Source organism: Suricata suricatta, chromosome 7 (genome assembly GCF_006229205.1).
Source record: "Suricata suricatta isolate VVHF042 chromosome 7, meerkat_22Aug2017_6uvM2_HiC, whole genome shotgun sequence".
In the NCBI taxonomy this organism is placed as follows: Eukaryota; Metazoa; Chordata; class Mammalia; order Carnivora; family Herpestidae; genus Suricata; species Suricata suricatta.
In genome coordinates, this window is record NC_043706.1 from 105,733,045 (window position 1) to 105,758,397 (window position 25,353).

General features: G+C 38.0%; 1 protein-coding gene across 3 annotated transcripts in view; it reads left to right on the forward strand.

The window, feature by feature from the left end:
- Nucleotides 1–25,353, forward strand: part of PKIB (cAMP-dependent protein kinase inhibitor beta) — a 79,907-nt gene that overhangs the window by 32,134 nt on the left and 22,420 nt on the right. The window contains exons 3-4 of one of the 3 annotated variants that reach the window (XM_029944242.1): nt 8,787–8,854; nt 9,588–9,693. Coding sequence is in view for 1 of the 3 variants with exons in the window: in XM_029944240.1 (XP_029800100.1) it covers nt 24,307–24,394 (88 nt within the window). In the remaining 2 variants the exon portion in view is untranslated. Of the gene's footprint in view, nt 1–8,786; nt 8,855–9,587; nt 9,694–24,289; nt 24,395–25,353 lie in introns of all 3 variants that reach the window. The other 2 variants (XM_029944240.1, XM_029944241.1) reach the window with 2 other exon arrangements.

Genomic DNA, 25,353 nt, shown 5'->3' on the forward strand with positions numbered 1-25,353 from the left:
TGTACGTATAGAAACTAAAGTCCAAAGTGTTTACTGTTTTGTAAGAGGTCATTATTCATGTCCATTTTATAAGAGCATCTTGGCCTACCCATAAGGACACTAAATAATAATAATAATAAATTGGTATATAATAACAGTATATATTATAATATTATTATTATATTTAATATAATATATATTATTTAAAAGTGAGGATCTATTTATGGTTTTCGTACTCATCTCCCACTTTGCACTTCTGTTAACCTAAGAGTCTGTCAAATCACTTTCTGGTAGATATAGAAGACGATAACACATTTATTGCTGTCCCGATTGCCTTCAGGGATATTGCTGTGCTTTTGAAAAAACAGAGCTGACTCCTTTAAACAGACTATTGATCTCATCAAAGTGAGGACAGAGCAGCTGGTATTAAAATTCAATGCTAATAGAATGTCCTATGAAAACCACTTTGGTTTTTATAAATTTTTAAATGTTTATTTTTGAGATGGGAGCGGGGACAGAGAGAGAAGGAGACACAGAATCCGAAGCAGGCTCCAGGTTCTGAGCTGTCAGCACAGAGCCCAACATGCTGGAACCCATGAACTATGAGATCATGACCTGAGCTGAAGTCAGACGCTTAACCAACTGAGCCACCCACTAAAAACCCCTAAAAGTCACTTTGAAAAGAAATGTGACATATCCAAAATAACCTCTAAAGTAGAGTTGATCAAGTCTTCTTTCCCACATATTTACTTTGTGCTTCTTGGCGGGTTGATTTAATCAGATTAGGCTGCTGTTCTTGAGACAGAATGACTTGGTGTCCGGCAGACCTGGGTTCAAATCTTGACAGTGTTTGGTGCTGGCTCCATTATAACCTCAGGCTCCTTTTGGTATCCAATAGTATTAATATCTGCTTTTGAGGGCTTTTGTGAAGATTCAGTGAGAGACTGTTTAAGACATCTGGAAAATCATGAACACTCAGGAATTGTTAGCTTTCTTCCCTACCAAGTTGGTATATTCACTTTCATATCTAAAATGGTTTTTATTGGCTTTCTTTGTGAACATAAACACCAGATCTAAATACGCTAGTATGAATATAAGAGTAGTGGGGTTAGTGCTTAAAATTATAAGTCTACTTTATTATTAACTGTGATGCTTAACAGTGTTCTTGCTAGCCCCAGATATACCTTTGAAAATGGTGTAAGTCATATGGAACGCATCTGAGGCTTATGAGATGATTTCCTGGTGTTTGACAGTTGTGATGTAAGCAGGAAAGTCATCTAGGCTAAGCAGTTTAGTACGACTGGAAAACTTTAAAACATAACTTCCTTCATTAAAGTTTGCAAGCAGCATTAAGAAACAGTGAGTAGTTTCCAATAGATGCGCATCTGGTGTTTCAGTGATGTGGTTTTTCTCTGACACATGGTAAGACAGTAGAGACAGGGGCTTTCCTAAGTGATCAGAGCGGCTTTCACTTATACATGTTCAAAGCCAGGACTTGTAGAACCACACAAGCCACGCCTGAGGAGAGGCAGACCAAGTGGGAGCGAAGCATGACAATACTGTCTGCTTCATGCTAAATTCCATGAAATACAATCCTCTCTTCTGCCCCCACCCCAGTACACATATATTCTTACCTTAACTCAAAATTAGGGAAAAAAAAAAAACCTTTTTTTTTTTTTTTTTTTTTGCCTCAAGCTAATTTGATGGTGTGTAGTAACTTTTGTTCAGGTATTTTACGACCATTCATAAAAGAGAGGTCATTTTAGGGTGGGCCTTTCTACCCTGATTTACTTAAAGGAAATGAATAGTAATTCTGGTCATTATATTAAAAGATGGGGTGTGTGTGGAATCCCACAATTTGAACCAGTTAAGAACTTAAGAAGGATTGATTATGAAACTCAAGTATAATGCTAGAAACAATAAGGACAAAACCTACCCCCCAAACAGTTTAAAGACCATGGATAATGCAATCACTATGTGGAGGAAAAGATTACTAACAGACTTCTCTTCAAAGGAAAGAAGGGAGAATATCAATTCCTCACACAAAGTGAATTGTTATGATTGGTTTCAATGAAAATATAATGCTAAAGAATCTTGACTTATTTCGCTTAACATGACACACTTGAGGTCCATTCACTTTGCTGTGAAATAAGTCAGGTGAAGGACGGATACCGTATGTTTTCACTCATAGGACTAACAGGAGAAACCTAACAGGACTATGGAGAGGGGAAGGGGGAAAACGAGTTAGGGAGAGGGAGGGAAGCAAGTCATGAGAGACTGTTGAGTACTGAAAACAAACTGAGGGCTGAAGGGGGAGGGGGAAAGGGGAAGGGAGGTGATGGCCACGGAGGAGGGCGCTTGTGGGGAAGAGCACCGGGTGTTATATGGAAACCAACTTGACAATAAACTATAAATTAAAAAGCAAAAACAAAAAATAAAATACTTGGATAAATGGCTAAAAAATAATTTAAAAAAAAGAATCCTGGAATTTTGATGTCACTTGGGTAACAATAATGTACATTCTGTAGTCAAAACCTGGGGGAAAAATCTTAGGAAAAAGCTAATATGGTTATCTTCTTCACTCTGAAGTGGACAGTGGAATGAAAAAGTGTCCTCCTGGGTAGATGGCAGGGGCCAGGTGGGGAGGAAGGACTATTGAAGAGCGTGGCACACAGTGTTGCCTGAATATTATGGAATGCTGGTGACCTTCCAGGAATTGGAACACATCTGGCGAGTGATATAGATTCCCAAACTCTTATAATGTCATAGCTGACTTCCGTGTTGGCAACCTTGTATAAACTTCAAAGCATAAACTTAGATCCACTGTGAAGTAAATGTAGATCCAAAGTGAAATTTATATCCACTGCGTCTTTGAATGTAACTTAATAAAAGTTGGGGAGGAGGTTTCTGTTTCATTTTGTCATTTCCACTTATAGACATCAGCCTCCTACAGAGGATGAAGAAAGTAGCAAAACACTTCTGTTTCCATTTCCCTTTACTCCTGTCCCCTCATTCTTTTCTCTACTGTGAGAAAAAGGTAGAGAAAGAATGATTTAAGTACCTGTTGCTTATTCTTTTCTGTCTTGGGATTCTGGACATTTAAATGGAAACTAACGCATGATTGAGACCTGGCTTATTTAGAACCTTAATGTTTTTTTTTTTAATCTCAAGAAATGTTTGCTTTAATTTTTCATGAGAACTTTAAACAGAGTTAAGAAGTTTAGACTACATCAAATCCCTTTTAAATTTGTTTGTCTTCTTGGACTAACGTTGATTCTGTTTTTCCATTATTTTAATCATTACACTTCTCTTATTAAGATAAGAATCAGCCTTTGCTGATTATTGCTCCTTCCTCCTGCCTTCTGGGAGAACACCCTGATCTCTCTGAGTCTGAGATTCTGTCAGTGTGCATCTTTTCAACTATATATTCTATACAAAATTGCTGAAATTTCCATTTTCAACTTTCTCCCCTTGCCTGAGTTTCAGGCACATTGTTCCATGACTTACCCGGCATATCCCTTTGGCTCTACTGCCACCATTTTGAACTTTATCAGTGCTCCCCCTCATCTGTTATTTTGTTACTGGTTCTGTTATCCCAGCTCCTTAAACATAAAACCTTGGAATTGTTTCAGCTCACTGCTTTCCTTCTTTCACTATAGCAATCACCACATTCCATGGATTTTTTCATTTTTAAATGTTTTTTTTAAACTTTTTATTGTTTAACTGTTTATTTATGTTTGGGGGCAGGGGCAGACAGTGCATGAGCAGAGGAGGGGCAGAAAGAGAGGGAGACACAGAACCCAAAGCGGGCTTCAGACTCTGAGCTATCAGCACAGAGCCCAATGCGGGGCTCTAACTTATCAACCCTGAGATCATGACCTGAGCTGAAGTCAGATGCTTTAACCAACTGAGCCACCCAGGCATCCTGTGAAATTTTTGTAAGATTCATCTGTATTATTTAAGAGATTAGTCTGCCAATTATCACAAAGTACAAAAATAACAATGGATTAGACACAATGCAAATTTAATTCTGTGTTATGGACAGCTCAGGTAGATAGTACAGAGGTGGAATAGTGGCATGGCCACTTGAGGGATGCAGGCTCCCTCCATTTTGTTGCTTTGTCATCATCCCCAGAGTCTTGATGGTCCTTGTCTGCTTGGTGAATGATGGTTTAGCACCACAGGTACAAACCAGTCTTCAAAGGCAGAAGCCACAATTCCTTCTCTTTTAGGATATAACCTAGAAATGAAATCTTTTCCTTCTGCTTATAGCCCACATTTGAATGACAAAATCCAGTTGCATGGTCATATTTAGTAGCATGGGAGGCTCGAATATATGGTCCTTAGCTATGCGCCCAGCTAAGTTTCCTGTTTCTACAGGAGATAGGACAAGAGCTTGGGAGCCAACCAGCAGCATCTGCCACACCTTCCTTACTCCAATTTTATTGTTTTTACCCTTTGACTGGGTCTTTATTGCCTATTGCCAAGATTATTTCTAGAGACTTTTAGCTGGATTTACCATTGGCTCCCTATAAAATCATCAATTCTTTCTTTTAAAGAGTGAATTTTTCCCACCTCCTTGTTAAATCTGTGCTCAGTAGCGCACAACATAAAGTCTCTGTTCCAAAGCTCTCTATAATCTGGTTTTATTCTACCTGTTTCTAATTTTTTTTTCAACTTCATTCATTCATTCATTGATTCATATATTTATCTAGTAAATATGTGTTGAGTGCCGACTTTGTGTCAGTCATGTAGTCATTTGTTTTCTTAAACTAGTTCACATGGGTTCTGTGGATAGAAAACATTCTCATGAATGTAGATGATACTTTCTTTTTTTTTTTCTTTTTTCTGGTTATTTTATTTTATTTTTTTAAATTTATAATAGTTTATTGTCAAATTGGTTTCCATATAACACCCAGTGCCTCTCCCCACAGGTGGCCCCCTCCATGGCCATCACCTCCCACCCTTCCCCCTTCAGTCCACGGTTCATTTTCAGTATTCAATAGTCTTTCATGATTTGTGTCCCTCACTCTCCCCAGCTCTCATTCCCCCTTCCCCTCCCTATGGTCCTCTGTTAGGTTTCTCCTGTTAGACCTATGACTGCAAACATATAGTATCTCTCTTTCTCTGCCTGGCTTATTTCACTTAGCATGACACCCTCTAGGTCCATCCACTTTGCTACAAACGGCCATATGTCATTCTTTCTCATTGCCATGTAGTATTCCCTTGTATATATTGTATATGCTTTCTAATGTCACAGTGATTCATTACTTTGAAGCTTGTTTTCACCATTGTAATGCTTGAGAGGTTATGTACATTTTAAGAACAGCTTTTTCAAACTAGGTCTTGCAGTTGAAGTGGTTAATTTGCTTTTAGGAATCAGCTGATGTTCACTTGACACATTTCACTTGCAGGTTTTTATGCATTTTAGAATGATGCTTTTAAAAACAAAAATAGATGAATGCTTATTGAAGCAGCTGTAACTAGATTTAGTAGCTTATTGAAATTGTAAAATAGCTCAAATGCAAGAATTATCTGAGCATTACCTCATGTCTAGGTGCTTATTTATTCCCAAACCATATCCCCAGTCCTGCAGACTGAAGTGCGAAGGTATATATCACAGAACACCCTTGTCTGGGCTTTGTCCTCCAGACTACATTTTCTTTTTTTTCTATAGACCTAAATAATATAGAGACATTTACTTAATACAACTAATATGACATTATTTTTATATTTGTACTTTATTCTTTCAGAGAAGTTGCTGGACCACGTCCAGGTCTAGGGTGATGTATGTGACACCGAGTTGTGCAAATACAGGGTCAAATCTTTATTTAAATTCTTGATTTTTTTATCATAGAGTTTTTAAACTAATTTTGATTTTTTAAATAAAATTGCATTAAAATATTACATTATTTCATGAGGTGGCTGCTCTTGTTCCATGTCCAGCCTGGTAGCCTCATCTCCAATATGGGAGTGCAGTCATGTAATTTTCAAACTACATCTTTGGAGGGAGAGAAGGGGAGGGAGAGGAGAAAGTGGGTAGAGCCTGAAGCTGCTTTCACCTGAGGAGTGCTCCTTGTATGCATCTGACATACTGGACATCGGCTAAAGGGTTCATTTGGAAACAAAAGGTTAAAAGAAGTTTGAAAATCACTGGACCAGATGATTCACGATGCTGGGTGTGCATGTAATCCTAAGAGGGTGGATTTTTGCTGACCTACCCACACCTGGATCTGCTCCTCTTGTAAGGCATACAACAAACACCCTTTGGTGAGACCACTGCCTTCTTGCCTTGGGTATCTCTTAGCTGTAATATATATCACTATGTTTTCAATAGATTTAATTGTAGTTCTGAGAGAGATAGTAGAGAGAATGAGACCTCGTAGAGGTATATAGTTAGACCCTGCAGAATCAAATTCTGCATCTTATATTGAAGTTCAGGAAGAACATGGTAGAATACCCAGTTATATTATTTTGATTCTATTTTAAGTTTCTGTTTATTTATCATATATCATAATTGTAATATAACATACAACTTCAATTAATCTATTAGTATAATGATACTTGTAATTTATAAAAATAAATATTCATAAATAGGAGATGTGAGCTCAAAAGGATTTTTTTGCTGTTGTTAGGGGCATGCCACTGTTCTTGAAACATTTTCAGATGTGACTGCTCTTTTGTTAGTAAAAATTTAGATAGCTGATAATTTAGGATAAGTAGAGACTCTCTTAGTCTCTTAATCTTTAGTATATCCCTCATAAATCTAAATTTTGATGTGTGTGAATAGTCAAAAATATGTATGGAATATTATTTTCAAAGTCCATTCCAAAGTATATTTGGATGTAATATAACCTCAAAGAGGTGGAGAGGAAAAAATAACTATGTCACTATATTCTTTCTTTGTTTGTTTCTTGGTTATATTACACAGGGTAGAAGTAGTTGAAATTCATTAAATGAAAACACTAATATGGAAAAGGTCTAAAATAGGGATTTTAAAAAACATGCATTTTAAAGACACAAATAACAATATTTAGTTTTTATCAAACTGACTTTAAACTGAATTCCTGTTTGCAGTTTCTACTAGATCTTTGTCAAGAGCTATAGGCAGATGTTTGAAAAAATTAGGACTACAAAAGTATGTTTTCTTAATCTTGATTTTAGGCATAATGTTTATGCTGTATTATGTAAATTTTGAAGCTTACAAAATTGAACTTTATTGTTACTTCCCCCATGATCGTGTTTTCATGTATTTTTCTCTTCCTCTTCTCAGTTCTTTATATTTGGCCTGAACAAACTGGGCTCAATTGAAGGGAAACAGTCTCAGATGCAGAGTGAGAGGAACAGTGAAAACAATATGGGAAGCTGGATATAGGAACAAGGTTAAAAGATATCTGTTTCAGATTTTAAAATTCTTTCACAGTGAAAGAAGTACACATTCAGGAAGCTCTGAGTCTGAAAAGTACCTCATGCACCTTGACATTCAACAGATATTTATTTCATTCCTCCTACCATGTGCAAAATGTTGTGCAAGAGGAATGAGTCACAGCCCATGTCCTCAAAAGGCTTTAAAAAACTGTGAGTTGGAGATGGGAAGGCACTAATCTGAAATTTATAAGTTTAATAATAGAGATACACCAGAGTGTTTTGGAGCAAAGGGGAGGGAACATAGAAGTCTTCTGGAAAAGATGTGCCCAAGTTAACTCTGAATGGATGAATATATGCTACCATGGGATGGGGAGGGGATTAAGGGCAAAGAACCTTTGTCATGGGGGCAAAATAAACAAGGCACAGGGATGCCATTGGCTGGGTATGACTCCAGAGCTTTAGGATTCATGCAGGTTGGACCTTGGTGTAAAGGAAGGAGAGGTAGATTGGGGCCAACTCCCAGAGACACCATACACTCTGTGAAAGGGTGTGGACTTGATCCCGTAGGTGATGGGAAGGTTATGAAGGATTAATTCCAGAATGACCATGAGCACATTTACTTTGGCATAATTCCATCTGACATCTGTGTAAAGAACAGAGTTTCAGGAAGCAAGAATGTGAAGAGTCATTTAGGATGTTGTTGCAGTAGTCGAAGAAGAATGAATGGCTAGATGGCTGAGGACAGTTGGAGTGTGGTGGAGGGAGTTTACAAAGTGCCCTCTTGCTATCAGTGGCTAGTGTGAATACTGATGGTTCATGCCCCAATTATTTTTCACCCTTCTTGTGTCAGGTGCTCAATCTTGAGACACAGGCCCCATTCTGTGAACAAGAATGGACATTGTTTATCTTTGTTTCTAGGAGCACGGTGGTTGACTTGTTTCCACATGGTTTCCATTTAGGTAGTGGGAAAATTGGTCCAATGCCTCAGGGCACTTAAGAAATGTAAAAAATACTTCTACAATCATATTGGAAAAGTGTCATATGCTTTACAATTTCCCAAAAGTGTGGTCATGCCAAATATTTTCTTAGTCATGTTTCTGTGCTTACAAGTATTTGCTATAATGGCCTATAGTTTTTAGATGATGACTTTCTCAACTTGACATTAATTCCTAATAGCACTGATGCAGTAATTGTAGCTGAGAATCCTAGGTACTAACACCTGTTATTTGAAATGAAGCTATTTTGACTTTTAACAGAACATTTTATTGTAGGATTGGAGGTTCTGCTTTGCTCAAGAAAGTCAGGCAAGTCATGGTGTTTACCAGTTGTAGCTCTATTAAAAAAAAAAAATAAAGCACAGACAAAATCTGTAAAATTTGTTAGTCTAACTGAAGTTATACTTTTTCCAGTGTTTAATAACTTTTATTATTGATTTATAGGAAAGAAAGTTCATCAGAGTTTCTTCCTAAACCTCTGAGAAATAACAGCATATCTTAATCTGAGACTTGTAAGTATGCTTTTCTTCTTTATTTAGAAAATTAGATATTGATTTTGTGAAAGAAATGGCTCCTTCAGGAAAACGCTTGACAGGATATAGCTATGCAATCTGAGTTGGCATGCAAAATTTGAATGAAAGTAAAGCAAGCAAATAATCACCAAAATCTCAGTCAGAATATCTTCATCAAGTCTATCTACAGCTAGTGAGTGTTTGATTTGTTTTTTGGCAATCTCTCTTGTTTGATGTGATTTTCATCACTTTTTCCCCTTTGTGAAAATACCTGTGTATCCCCATATTTTAGAAACTCTCTAACATCAATGGAAAGAAAGAGGAAAAGCGTAGGGTGTGAACACAGGAAAGATAAGAATTTGTATTCTGTTAAAAATTACATGGCTTTGGATGACTTTATATTTTATGTTTATACTTTCAGTGAATTTTTTTGTACAATCAAAGCTAGGTCTCATAATAGCTAAGGTTCATTCAGTTCCTGAAATGCCTACTTGACTCAATGCTTGACTCAAAACTGGCCAACTCAGGAACAGGGAATCTGGGAAACTCTTTCTGCTTCAATTTACCAAGAGGCAAACACATGCACATCTTTTCATAAGCAAGTATTTTCTTAGATAAATTGAGGACACTCAAGGAAAAAAAAAAACTTTGTCCTAAAAATATATCTGTAGTAACAGCATTTAATATTTTATTCCTTGAAAGACATTTGAAATCTAATGTAATCCTATTCTAGCATTAAGGCAAGTAGTTGGCATACTGAGTGGAGGAGCACAGAATCTAGGGCCTGTGGAGTAAAAACAGATTAATGAAGAGGTCAGGTATCTAACATCTAGAACTGGGTGAGTAAGACCTTAGCATACTTCTGGTTCTCACCTGTACATATTTGCGTTTGAAGGTTGTTGACTAGAAATGATGACTACCTTAGATCATTTTATGATTCTAGGACATCTCTGAAATTTTGTTGCTTAGTAGATTATCTTGGGTAACCTATGATTATTATAATGGCATTAACATATTTGTAGTAGCTAATAAATCCAACCAGTAGGAACTGAGACATATTTCTAACTTGCCTCATCAGATAAGATCTCAGCAAATTGTTTAATTAAAAGGTGTACTGAAATCTTAATTACACATTCTGTTGCAATATGAGTTGTTTCCTAGTTACAGGACATTATTTTCAGTTCCAGTGCATCCATATTATGAATCTTGTGTGTTGGAGCAGGTTACCTGAATTCTCAAATGCTTCAATTTATAAGTAACATGAAGTTAAAATGCTTATATTATAGATTTGTTATGGGGATTAGATGAAATGCTGAAACAATACAATAATAATAATCATAATAATAATGCTGAAATAAACCTATATTGCAATCATAATTTTCTATCTTTACTATATTGTTTCATAGACTTTGAGATTTTGCCCACATAATGATTTCATTTGTCAGTGTGTAAAAAAACTATTTATAAAGTGACTGAAAGAATTGTGAGAATGGAGATTGTTGGCTACATTCCCAGATATTTTTAACAAGCTTCTCAGATAATTCACATGAAAATGATCTACAGGCCACCCTTTGAGAAACACTAACTTTTCTTTAAAAATGAGCCACAAACTAGCTAATTATCAAATCATATGTGAGGTTTATAAAAAGTAAAAAAGTATACAAAACTATAAACATACGCTTGGGCTCCATCTTGGAGATTCTGATTTGCTAGGTATGGAACAAGGCTTTGTTTTAAACAAGCTGCCATGCTGAATTTGGTATTTGCAAACCACTGCTTTGCAGCCCCACCACATCTGTAACTTTTTATTGATGAAGCTTATAGCTGTGCTTACCATATGTGGATGAGGGGGATATCATTATGCGTCAACTGGTCTTTTAGGAGTGAAGGGATGAGATTGGATGTCTGCATTTGCATACATTAATCAGAAGGACAGTCTTCTCTACCTTGGTTATGTAGCTGCTTTAAATAAATCCAGGAGCCAGTCCCATAAATTGCACAATCCCTAAATGAGAAAAGGCTGTTGGAGACCATCTAGTTTAAATCTTTTGTTTCACAGAGGAGAAAAATGAGGCTCAGAAGTCTTCCTAAGGCCACAGGGCAAGATTAGAACACTTGGATTTCCACTCCCAGCTCAGTTGCATTTGCATTACAATTAGTTGACTTTGATTCTGCCATTTCAAACCTGTGAAACCAGCTACTCTAGTGTTGGCTTCCCAGCAGGCTTAGAAAATGCCATATGAGTCAGTTTTCCTACTTAATTAACTGTTCAGCTCTCTGAAAGTGACAGCTTCTTCCTTTCCATCTCCAGTTCTCTATCTTGACTACAGAGAGGCAGGAAGGCCACAGCAGGACTGAAGGTACTCCCCAGGGGAGGCAGCCTGTTCGGCAGTGCCACCATCTTCCCAGCTGCCTTCCGGATTCTTTATCTTAGCCAGAGCCATCTGCTTTTTCTCGCATTCTCTATCACTAGATGGCAAAGCCATCATTGTTTTAGCCCGTCTTCTTACTCTTGCATCATCTTTTTCTTGGCATACCTTATCTCATATTAGTTGCCCTTGTTTGGACACCAGTTAGCTCTGGAGTACTATTATGTTAAACAAATATTAAGTACTACTGGATTCAAAAACAGCCTGGGGTACCAGAGATGTAAAATGAATCTAGAATGGTCTTAGTTTCAGAGAGTTTACAGTATCATGGGGAAGGAGATGACTAAAAAATCGGCAGGAGTGCTTGAGAGTGTTATGGGAGCTATGGCTACCACTTCAGGAAAGTCATAGAAATCTTGGGAAAGGACGTGACAATGGTCTGTTTTGAGTGAAAAAATGATAACCCACAGTATAAACGTGCAACATTTTGTAACCACATGAAGAGAATGTTTCTAAGGCTTAATGAAGAAAGCTAATGTAAACAGAAATTAATAAGGTAGGTGTCGGCATGATGGGGAGAAAGGCACATTATGACTTATCGCAGGAAACCTGGGTCTTCTGCTCACCCTCCAACCACAATTTATGTGACCTTTGCCAATCCAGTGAGACTCCTCATGCCCCACTTGTCTGCCCACTCAACTCATTCAAATAATGAAATTCAAGTTATAGGCTGTCCTACACTCTTGGGATACACTCAGGTGGGGGAAAGTGCCTCCCAAAGCTCCATCTGAGCCAAGACTTCAGTTTTGAGTAGGTATTGACCCAGTGAAGAGAAGCTTTGAGAGAAAGGTGATCCAGACAGGAGGAATTGCATCCATCCATTGGTCTGAGTCTTGAGGTGAAAGGAGTGTATTTCTGAGAGCTCAAGTCCTGAGTGAGGAGCAGTTTCCTCAGCTGCTGGACATAGAGGTGCAAGAGGTGAGGCTGGGAGGTAAGCAGAATGTAGATCATGCAGGGTATTGTTAATTATACTAAGGAACCAGGTGACTTTGTCCTGGCTTAGGGAGGGTGGTGAAAGAGCTAAGATAGTAAGGCTCATGTGGCTAGCAAGAAGAATGAAGAGGAAACAAAACTGAGGCAGGACAATTAGTGAAGGGGATAATCCAAGCTGGAAATGCTGATGACCTTAATTAGGTTAGTGAAAGAGAGTGAGTTGGTCCATAAATTGAGGAGCTATTTAGAGAATAAAGTTGATATGACTTGACGGTCATGGAGGTGAGGAAAAAGGATGCCTGCTGGGCTCTGATTTGTGCAACGGGGTGGATTTTAGTGCTTCTCACTGGGAAAGGAACCCAGGAGGAGGAACAGGTTTCAAAGGAATTCAAGGATCTCGAACATGAGGGGATGAAACCATCTGTCCTAGGGCTCTTCATACAAACTGGCCTTCCACATGCTGGGAATATCACATGCATTGTCACACTTAGTCTTCTCAGCTGTGGGAGGTTGTATTATGTGCTCCAAAGATATGAAAGCTGAGGCTCAGAGAGCTTAAGGCTCTGTATGAGGTCCCTTAGCTAATAAGTAGTGGAGCCAAAAGTTCAGACCAGAGCTAAACCAGGTGTGTTTCATTCTAAAGCATGAATGCCTTCTATTGTATCACTCTGCTTTCCCTTTGAGTCTGACATGTGTAATTCTGTGAAAATAGGTCACTTGAAGAACACAAATAACTTCAGACTTTATGGATTGTTCAATTGAAGACATAAACTCTATCTTCTAACTGATCATTATCTCTCACTCGGAATACTGCAGTTGTCTCCAAACTCATCTCTTAAATCCACTCTTCTTTTCCAATCTGTTCCATTTGCTGCCACCAAAGTGATCTTTTTAAAGTTCAGTTTTGATCATCATGCTATTGCTTCAAAAACTTTTATGAATCCCCATTGTTGTTAGGAAAAACCAAATTCTTAACATGCCTCAATGAGATAGCCCCTGTTAACTGACCCACTTCATCTTGTGCCATTTTCCACCTTCTTCTCTGTGCGTAGGCCACACTGGCTGTCCCTCAATTTCTGAAATGTGCTATACTTCTCTCCTGTGCATGAAATACTCTTCTTCCACCTCTATACCAATCAGCTAGCTCCTTTTCAATGAATCAGGGTCTGATACACTCACAAAACAAACTGTAATTTTTCATCTAAGATCACAGTTTATATTTATACATGGATTTGTGTTGATTATTTTTTTCTCACCCATTAGATTCCATGAAAGTAGTTCTATGACTGCTTTTCCAGGCATATAATTGGCATTTGGCAGTTATTTTCCAAGCAAATTAATAAATTTATAAAGGATTTAATGTGATTCTTGATTAATTAATTTGTATTTGATTATTTATTTGGCTTATTATCATTTAAAATGGAAAAAAAGAACATTTTCTTTATTCCTGTAAAATAAACTGAGTTTCAGTTTATATGATACTGTTTTTAAATACTTTGATGATATAGTATTTCCCCTGGTATTATATTATAACTGTTTTTCCCTTTCTGAAGTCAAATTTTCTTTTGCACAATAAATGAAACTAATTCCAACAGCATAGCGGTAATTACTGAATTGACATTTTTTGGATTAAACCAATTAAGCCAAAGCAATTAAAACTTGGAAATGGCAACTATAAAAGAACAATATGTCATCATTTAGTGTACCAATGAAGAATGGAAATGTGTTATAATTAGTTTGTAAATGTCACATCTTTATTGCACTTGCTAGTTAAATGAGATTTTCCATTCCAGCCTTGCTGAAACTAATTTGGAATTTTCAGGGATGATATTTTATTTTTTTCACTCAAGAATGATTCTCTGCCATTTGACATCATAGTTTACCAACTGAGGGTTAGATAAGGCCAAGCGAAGAAAGCCATTAATGTGTGAACCCATACCACTCAAGTGGTGGTGAGTTTTCAATGCTCAAAACAGCTACCAGGACTTTGGACTGAATATTGGGCTATGGAATGGAATCTAGTATGAGAAATTTTTTTAATCTATTCTACAGATATATTGGTGAGCCTCCATGGACTTGGTGAGCCTCTTTGAACATTGACTATCATTGTTATCTAGGCTTTCAATCTCAAAATGCCAGCTGAAAGGATTAGATTACATGAGCACTCAAAATTTTTTAGTTTGAATAACCTGTAATTCTAAATGGATAAAGGGAGGAAGTTAAGTGGTGGAAGAAGTCTTACATATTAGATATTAAAGTTCTTGTTGTTACAGGAGACAGGTTGTTGGCCATCAGGGCAATGATTTAGGACGCAGTCTAGTGCTTATTGACATGGTGTCCTGGTCTGCTAGGATTCTACAGAATTATTAGATAGGTCCATAGCCATATGTATGTATCTGTGTCTAAATAAATAGTCACATACCATATATATTACCATTTTCCAAATGTATATAGAGTATTCTTATAAAAGTGAGAATTAATTGCTTTGCAATATTTATTTCATAGTATCTTTTCATCTGTTCTATATTTTCTCAATCAACAGATATCTAAAAAATGTAGGTTCTTCAAACTTGAAGCATCATCTCACATTAAACCCCAATAAACTAGTTGTATCTCCCATACAAACGTTTTTTTCCCTCCACACTTAGTATTTCTAAGAATCTTCAGATTCTAGGATATTCTGGTCTCTCTGCTCACCACTTCCTGCTGTTTCCTAAAACTTTTTTTGATGCTGCCCCATCTCTCTCTCTAGTCAAATTCACACTGGGATTGTCCTCAGGGTCCTCTCTCTGTTGCCCAAAGCAGAGATATCACTAAGATGGTTGTGTTGCATTGTAAAATTTACCAAAGACTGGAGGATGATATGAGAGAATTATAGTGCAGAAATGGGCAACCTAGCATTAGATATTTAACATCATTACTACTAGAGTCCATTAATTGTGCTTATTTGTGGGAGTCCCTATGGGTTGGCTCTCTCCTTAGCGTCCAGCCTTGTTTTAGGTGTCTACCCTCCTTCCATAGGCAAGGTTGCTTCAATCCTGTCCTGCCTGGACTCTAGGCTAGAATTCCTTTCCTTGCACAAAAAGAAATAAGTATGTTATGATTTTGTATCCTGGAAGATATTATGCAATTCAGACCTCAATGAATACAATTTTAAAATTACATCAGTAAGTAACTATTATTGTCTGAATCTCATCAGTCCAAGGTAGGATTATTATTTAACAAACCTCCTCTACCCTAACAGTGTGCTTCCAGGCAAGAGGGCTTTATTCAATCAAAGGGGAGAATGGTGGTTTACACAGAGCCTTGGAAGAACATAGATTGACTTCTAAGCACAACACAGATCACGATATGGACATGTCTTTCCCTAGTAGACTTTACAATCAGAAACCTCACCCTGAGCACATGAAGGTCTGACTTCATAGAATGGGATAGCAAAAGGTCTGCATTTTTCTCCCACATACACTGAAAGTCTCAGCCTTTTCCTATTGCAAATTATATTCACCCTGTCCATTGATGATCTGATGTTAAAAATAATTGTTTTATCCTTGAAACAATTAAAAGCCATTATTATTGTGGGATAAGTACTAGCCCAGAGGTCCAGTGACATGCTGTTTAGACTTGATTCTGAAATTAATGAGATCCTTTTCATGTCAACAATTTAGTCTCCTTTTCCTCATCTTTGTTTTTTAATTTTTTTAATTTTTAAGGAATTTCTACACAAACTTGGGTCTCAAACTCACAATCCCGAGATCAAGGGTCACATGCTTTTCCAACTGAGCCAACCAGGTGCCCCCTTTTCCTCATTTTTGAAGTCAAAATTGCAAGGAGTGGCTGAGTGGCTCAGTTGGCTAAGTGTCTGACTGCAGCTCAGGTCATGATCTTGCGGTCCGTGAGTTCGAGCCCCACATCGGGTTCTGCACTGACAGCATCGGATTCTGTGCTGGCAGCTTGCAGCTCGGAGCTCGGAGCCTATTTCAGATTCTGTGTCTCCCTCTCTCTCTCTGCCCCTCCCCGGCTCATGTTCTATTTCTCTCTGTCTCAAAAATAAATAAACCAAAATATATTTTTTTAAATAAAAGAGAAAGAATGAAATCAGGATTGCTCTTTTGTTAGTTTGTTTAATTTTTGTTTATTAATTTTCTGATGACTAAAGTTCCTTCTAGCTCCAAAGTTACTCTCTAAGTTACTTATGGACTGCCAATTGTTTTTTTTTCTCTTACTGTCTTTAGTAGCATTGTTTAATTTAGTTTTGCATCAATTCTGTGAAATCGTAAAATAGGAAAAAAATGAGTCAGATGTGCTGTGGTGAAGGTCAGATAGACATTTGAGTGTCTTGAGCACAATGTTACATCTCATATTTAAAAATTAGCCTATTGAAATATTTCTATATATCCTTAAATGCAGAAAGCACACTTATTAATTTTCACCCAGCTACTAAACTTCACAGGCCATTAAAAATGTGTTATGAAAAATTAGTCACTTGCCCCCAATTATAGAGGAGGATAGAATTAGGAGCTGAATCATGTGTTTCCATCACTGTCTTTAATTTTAAAAATGAGAGTTACCATTAAATTAAATTACAGGGAGAGATTGTGTCAGAGCACAGGTAATATTTTAAAAATGCAGTTTTAAAAAGACCAAAAGTTTTATTTATAGTTATAATTACTACTATGTATATGAGAAATAGAGATGAGAATGTCTCAGTATATGTTCCCCAGGTAAATATTGAGTCAAGTTACAGAAAGGATTAAAAGAAAAAGAGGATTCTTAAATTCGAAAGAGCTTACCTCATGCATTAATGTTGCAGCAAAATGGCCACTCAACTTGACCTCAATTAAATAAATGACTATGAAAAAAATACTCTGTGAAAATACTTTGTTATGACTGGGCTAGCTTAAATGAAAAACACATCAAAGAAACATGGTGTTTCAGACTACAGAAAGCCTACTGATCTAGAATATACTGGGAAACATGTTTTAAATTTTAATTTTGGCAATTAATATTTTAAAATATGAAGACTATTTAGGGCGCCTGGGTGGCTCAGTCGGTTAAGTCTCCGGCTTCGGCTCAGGTCAGATCTCACGTTCGTGGGTTCGAGCCCCGTGTCAGGCTCTGTGCTGACAGCTAGCTCAGAGCCTGGAGCCTGCTTCCGGTTCTGTGTCTCCTTCTCTCTCTGCCCCTCCCCCTCTCATGCCCTGTCTCTCTCTGTATCAAAAATAAATAAAACATTAAAAAAAATTAAAAAAAATATGAAGACTATTTAAGTTAACAGAAGATAGGCAGCTCTGCTTTCCCTCCAGGCTTTGTAGAGGATTTGCTGGAGAAAGTGACACCACAGGTAGGTATAAAAAAAAAAGCCATGAATATTTGTATTGTCTTCATTATTTCCAAACCGGTAACAGGGGCTTCTGAAAATGCTAGAGTGTTCCTCTCTCCACACAATGTGATGAATGATTATTTTCAGCATCCTACAGTCCCCAACATGCAAGGCTTCAAGGTTTTCAGGAACCTCAGTACTCCAGGGTGGAGTGTGTAGCTTGAAACTTAAGAGTCATCTCTTCTGAGACTGAAAGACCCAGGGGCAGTCTCCTGGTGACACAAGAGTGACTTAAACAAGAACATTCTTCATTCAAATGAAACAAGAACTGTCATATACATACAGATTAGATTTTTTTCTAAACTCACACTTTTTAGTGCAAGTAAAATATATCTTTAATGAAGTTTACCTAGCTCAAAAAATTCCAAATTTTGAGTTTATTGCAAGAAATGTATCTAGTCATAGGTCTTAAAAGTCAAACAGATGGGCTTATAAATGCTTATAAGTGAATTAGAATATGTGTTAATCACTACTTTCCTCTTTAGTTCCTGGCTGTTTTTTACTGAGAGATTGGGAAGTTTAGATGGGTTTAAGCAGATTTGTGTATAGGTAAGAAGAATGAAAGAGGTAACAGCTAAAAGCTGCTTAATTACCAGAAAGAAAACTAAAAATCTGGGTTCTCCTGCATACTGCAAATGGAAAATAAAGGGGCTTAATCATTGAGGAAGCATTACAGCACAGGGTCTAGGGAAACTGAGGCTCAAAGAGGTTGAGGAATCTTCCCAATTTTATATAATTGCTTGGTGCTGAAAACACAGGTGTGACTCCATCTCCACTGCCCCAACCTAAAAAATAGGCAGAAGATAAAACAATGATAATTCAGGAAAGTCTTCCCTCCATCTTTCCCAAATAACACTCTTTTTCTATTAACTAATTTGCAGCAGTGCCACCATTAATGATTTGCTTCTTTGGCCTAAGACTTTGGAGTTTCTCTTGTAGGGAGCCACACATACAACATACTTCTGTGAATGAATTTTAAGGAAGTATTTTCCAAGAGCTAGTCTGAATAGGATAAAGAGGAAGAGGACAGTGGAAGGTCTATGGCAGGGTCAGGAGCTGGGAAGAACAAGAGAAAGTTGATGAAGGAAAACTGTGAAGGATGCAGAGCCATTGGTTTGGAAGAGCCTGCAATTGCCTAGAGGCTATACTGACTATTGTAATGAGTTTGTGAGCTGAATGTATTCTAATGGGATCGTGCAATATCTCCTGTACTTCACTGCCTTCATATATTCATTCTCAGTACGTGCCCTCTTACAAACAGCTGTTTTACATTGATCACATTTCAAAAGATTGTTTCTGATTTTTTTATTCAGAAGATGAACATCTATAAATGATGCCACCCAAATATTAGTTGAATTGAGATCTTCTTCAGTCTTGCCTTTCTTAGTCCATTGTTTTTTATGGTCTCTGTAAAAGGCCCAGAGAGGGGCGCCTGGATGGCTCAGTTGGTTAAGCCTCTAACTTCGGCTCAGGTCAGTTCTCATGTTTGTGGGTTGGAGCCCCGCATCAGACTCTGTGCTGCAGCTAGCTCAGAGCCTGGAGCCTGCTTCACATTCTGTATCTCCTTCTCTGTCTGCCCCTCCCCCCTCTCACGCTCTGTCTCTCTTTGTATCAAAAATAAATAAAACATTAAAAAAATAAATTTAAAAGGCCCAGAGATATCTTGGTCAATATCATCCAGAATGTTCTAGCACCTCAGGCTGACTTTTCAGGGTAAAGAAGTTTTGGTGAGCAATTGTGTCTTCTATTTTCAATGCATCCATATTTCTATACTTCCTTTCTCCTCAGCTTCCCTTCCAGTGAAGATCTTTATAACTGTCTATAATTATAGTAATTTTCAGATTATTACAAATGAATCAGGTTTTTAGTATTTTCTTTAGTTATTTTAATTATGATAGATTTGGCAGAATTTTTCTCTTAATTTTTCTTTTTAAGAGAGCAAGAAAGAGAGATAGATAAAGCACAGTGGGGGAGGGGCAGAGAGAGGCAGACTACAGAAACTGAAGCAGTTCCACACAGAGTCTGACTCAGGGCATGAACCCACGAGCTGTGAGATCATGACCTGAGCTGAAGTCAGACACTTAACCAACTGAGCCACCCAGGTGCCCTGAATTTTTCTACATATAATTCTGTATAATTCCTAGTCAAGTGTCAAAGGATAACAATGAGAAATCTGATGTTAAGTGGATCAGAGTGTCAGGGTGACTTGAAATGTCTTTCTTAGTTCAGAAATATTTCCAGGTCTAGGGTATAAATATGCAAATCCTTAAAATTCCAACAGAGTGCTTTTTGGTTTGATAACATAAGCTTCCCAGCTGCTCAGACAGGATCTACAAATCACGTGGATTTGTAGATCAGATCGAAGTAGAGTTCATTTAGAAAGCACTCATTGAACAACTACTACCCACTATCTACACCTAGAATCTATTTGCTCCTGCCTCCCAGGAAGTATGGTCTTCTAGCAGTAAAACAAGTCAACCCTGCAGAACATTTATTGAAAAACATATTAAACTTCTTTAGTGATGGACTTCAGGGTTGACTGTTAGAGTGAATGGGTTGGCTGATGTAACCAAGGCCATTATTATATGTCCTGATAGAAAAGCTCTGGGAAAAGTTAATTTTGTGATGTACTTAATTTTTAATCTACTACAAGAAAATTTTTAATAAGCTCTGAAATTGGATGAATGGGTCTCTAAGACTGTTCACATGCCTTGCTATCCTTTGCTAAAACAACCATTCTTTTGGTTTAGACCATAAGGCCAATAATTTATGGATTTATGTTTGTGGTTTTTTCAGTGTATTATTAGAGAATCGGACCTCAAACCTTTACTCCAATTCAGTCATTCCCAAATTTGTGTGACAACATGAATCTCCTTGAGGACTTGCAATACATATGATATCAGACACACTAATTTGGAGGCTGTAGTCTGTATTGTTAACAGACTACCCAGGTGAGCCTCCTGAGCAGGCAAGTTTGGGAAAACACAGCTTTAGTTCATCTGGCATAAGATTAATTTTAGAGAAATAGGCTTTTAATCCACCCTTGCTTCCTCTTTTTCTCTGTTTCTCTCCCTGTTAAGACTTAATAAAATCTTAGGAAGAGCTAATTTGCTTTAAATTTACTTTTACTTTTAGTCTTCAGGCTGGCACTGGTGACATACAGTTTTCCCAGAGACCTCATTTTTTGGTCTTCTTTCTTTCCACAATTTAATCAAGTGTTAAAGTGAAAAATCTGGTTCTTCTCTGTGGCTCATAAGACAGAGAGGAATTAATTTACACTGTCTGGTGTCAGGATGCATTATGATTATGTTGGCGAAGCTATAAAAAGAAAATATCCAAAGCTTATAAAAAAAATTCCAAAGAGGTCACTGTTAGAGCAGATGGATGAAGCCGAGTGCCTGATCATTTAGCTGCTACTGAGCGAAAAGGGTATTTGAGCCAAGGTGTACCTAGCTAGAGCAGCTGGGAGAAGGTCACCAAGTCATAATTACAGCTTTCAAGGTGAGAGTTCAGAATTCTATAGTAAAATGCATATTTATTTGTCTTACCGTATAAAAATGACTAAAAGGCCCATGACTGTAAATACATTTGCAGTCAATTCTCAGTTACCCCCAGGAAATCTATCAGTGGGTTTCCTTTGTTGCATTCTTTGGGGCCTAACCTTCTTTGAAATCAGAAAATGTCTTTCCACAAAATGCAAACTAAAACTACAAAGACAGACTACAACAAAAATAAGCAAATAGATAAATGGTCTAAAATTACACCTTCCCCTCTAAAAAAAAAGTCTTATGGTCTTTAAATAAAGTTTATATTGACCTCTCCCTATTTTCAGTGACTTCTGCTAATTGTTGTGATGTAAGATAAGTTGGAAGGTAAAAGTAACACACCTGAAAATATAGAGATTATACCAGCAATAGAAATTTGCTTTCATTTTACTGTGAAAATTTTAAAACATCTGAATGTGTGTGTTCACAGATTATATAATTATACTGTGCATATATATATATATATGTATATACATACATTATATGATAGTTAATTAGAAGGAGAAAGAGAAAAATCTTAATTTTTATTCAAATTTGCAAATGTTATTGCAATAATACAATTTTTATTTTTTTAATGTTTATTTATTTATTTGAGAAAGAGTGAGTGAGCATGGGAGGTGAGGAAAGAGGGAGAGATAGAGAATCCCAAGCAGGCTCTGTGTTGTCAGCACAGAATGAGGCTTGAACCCACAAAATGTGAGAGATCATGGCCTGAGCCAAAACGAAGAGTTGGATTCTTAACTGACTGAGCCACCCAGGTGCCCCTATTATCTTAATTTTTTTAAATTATTTTTAAAATTTTTAAATGTTTATTCAGTTTTGAAACACACACACACACACACACACACACACACACACACACACACACGAGTGCAAGTGGAGAAGGGGCAAAAAGAGAGGGAGACACAGAATCTGAAGCAGGCCCCAGGCTCTGAGCTGTCAGCACAGAGCCCGATGCGGGGCTCCAACCCACGAACTGTGAGATCATGACCTGAGCTGAAGTCAGACACTTAACCGACTGAGCCACCCAGGCGCCCCACTTTCAGGAATTTAATGGAGGTGACAGAGCCTTGCACTATGTGTGGGACAACAACTTATCCCCTTTTGTGAGTCCTTTGTGACTCCTGTGTCTTTAATGAGTATGTCAAACAAATAATGTCATACCTGTGCTCCTGGAGAAAAGTTACCGTAGTGAAGACTGTGCCTGTAAAAACTGTGCACAAATGGCAAAGCTGTGGAGGTATCCTGTGGCTATTCCTTGTAAAGGTGTATTGTGTCCCTTTAGTGGTAAAGGCAAGCTGACATTGAACAGAACATATTAGCCAAAGTTATAATAGCAAAATATTTGCCAGTTGCTGATTGGATGAAGTCAGCAATTTTAGTTATTAGGTTGTTGGGTGTAGGGGCCTTAATGTAATGGGGCCATGGCATTATGGTCACAGCAATCCACTATAGGCTACCATTCCTTTAATCCAGATTTAAGGAACAGGCCAAATAATGCTGTTAAATGGAATAAAAATGGGATCAGGGAAGGGTTCACTCATTACCTGTTATATAACAAGTGTTTAATCCTTGAAGACCTTGTTTTAGATTGTATTAAATCATGTTAACTATTTTAATGGGGTTGGAGGGGAGAGGTGGGGAATGGAGGGGTGGGCCATGGTTTCTTATTTTAAGCCAATATATAAGTGTTAAAGACTTAATTTCAATTTTTATTATTTTTTATTGGGTAAAAGTGTCCATGCTCACTATGGGATATTTTCGGGCAATGAGTGCTATAACCTTAAGGAATTTAAGCTAGACAAAAATTTTTGATGATGTTCATTTATTTATTTTTGAGAAGGAAGGAGGGGCAGAGAGAGAGGGAGAAGGAGAAACCCAAGCACTTTCAGTGCAGAGCCCAACACAGGGCTCAAACACACAAACCATGAGATCATGACCTGAGCTGGAGCCCAGAGTCTGACGCTTAACAGGCTGAGGCACCGGGGCACCCCTAGACAAAAATTCTTATAGTTAAGGTCCGAGGCATTACCTATTTGTTTTCGACTTTATATTCAGTAACTCCCTTAACTAAATTCCTGATTATGGAGGATGCCATGTTTAACTTTAGTGGGATTCCAAGATATTTGTAATTTCAATCGTAGCATTGGATAAGACCATGAAGGTTTGCCAACTGGTGAATTTCTGCCGATATTAAAGTTAATTCAGAACCCAGGTTGTAATTCACACAAGGCAATCAATGTCCTTTTATCTTTTGCTTTATAAATTTTTCTAGTAAATTTTGGATTTCCAATTGGGCCAAATCATGGGTCTTTGTTTTAAGTTGTTTTTCATTTGTTTTCTTTTCCTATATTGGGGGTTCTTTCTTTTCATTTTTTGTTTACCTGGTTATTGTTGTTGGTCACTGAATGTACCTGGGCTGTGTGAGGGGGGGCATCCTCTGCTATCATATTTATGTTTTTGCCTCCAGAGAACCTTAAATCAGTATCATCAGAGTTGGGGGTCTCCCTCATAGCAATGGCTGGTTTATATGGCTTAAAGACCATGGACTTAAGTTAGGTTTGAATTAACCCCTTCATTGTGCCACAAGGATGCCATGGTGTTTTGCTGAGGATTAGGATCTTTGTTTCAACAGAGACAAGGAGACAGAGTGGTACAGGGGAACGTCCTGGGCCTATTGCCAGACTTGACCAAAACCCTCTTCTGCTATAGCCTCACCTCTTGTGTCATGTGGACTTCCTTTTGCTCTCTCTCTCTTTCTCTTTGTTCAGATTCCCTGAGAATAGTTTAGGTTTTTAGCCACATAAATTTGTGGCTTTCAGTTTCTGTCTGCACAATCACCTGTAATGCAGACCTCCTGGGTGTTTACAGGGAAAGGTTCAAGAGCTTGGTAGCCTCCCTTGTATGTGGTTTCCTCTTTGTCCAGGGAATGCCAATCTTCCTGGGATCAAGGTCCACATCCAATAAAGTCATTTTCTCTGTGTCTTGGATGGAGACCATCTGGCCAATGATTACAAGATTAGCCCTTAGGTGTGCTAGCAGGCAGCAATACTGAGCAAAGCCTAGGTGCACTGGCTATGAGTTTTGTTTTGGGAAATCAGTTGAGTACCAATGTTCCTTCCTCCCCCTACCTTTTCTTTTTCACCAGCCCCTGGGCCACAGGCCATGATGGATCTGCACCTCGATACTCCTGCGAGTCAGGGGAACGCAAGCAACAGTGGCAAGGGAAGCAGCGGCACAGGAAACCAGCAAGGTCACTACCCTTGCATAAACAATTACCAGTGGGATGCCATGATAAATTCCCTGAGAGGTGGTGATCTCCTTTCTTTCCACAAACCTCACAAAGGCTATCTCTGGGCCTGTTTCAGAGGTCCACAATTACCATGTATAGTTTCCCGAGGCAGCCAGTGATAGTCACCAGGCCAGATGTGGAAACAGAGGCTGATCTTTGGTGAGCAGAGATCACCTGCCAAACAGACTAAAACTGACACCACCAGGTTATGTCACTGTACAGTCAAACAGCAAGTTTTTATATTGGGGGCAAGAAAGTTTTAGGGTAGAGAGTGAAGGCAGTGTGTTGACAAAGACAATAGAATACCACACAGGACATAGCCCAAGCCTACCAGCAATTAGCTGTCCCATCTCAGGCAGACTTACCATATTACAGAATCAGTTAAGTTAGCCAAGAGTAACTAATTAAGGCTGACCAGGAGGCCTCAGTCATGGTGGAGCATACTGTGCCATTTGTGACACCAGTACTTTTTATTTAAAGCCTCTTATTCACCCATTGGTAAGGGAGAGGTTCCTGCCCTGGGGATATGGGGATGGCTAAACACACAGTATTTGACAAGGAACAGATGAGATCAACGACAAATTATTAGTTGCATATATTTACAGCCCAAGAAGAAGGATATTGTAGGCCATGCAGGGCCTCATAGGGATTATACTCAGGAACAGAGTGAACAACTAAGAGCTATAGGAGGCAGACTTGTAGTAACAAGGGTTTGTGGAGCCTTCTGGTTTTCACAAGGAGAATAATTGGTTTGTTTGAATAATTCCATGTGCTGGCAAAACCACTATCTAGGGAGAAGTAGAGACTGCGTCTGGTCCCTATCATAAGGAGTAATGTTTGGCTAGAGTACCGTATCCATGAAGGCAGAGTGAAGAGGGAAACTTATGCTTAGGCCATTTGAACTCTCCCAGTTTTACCAG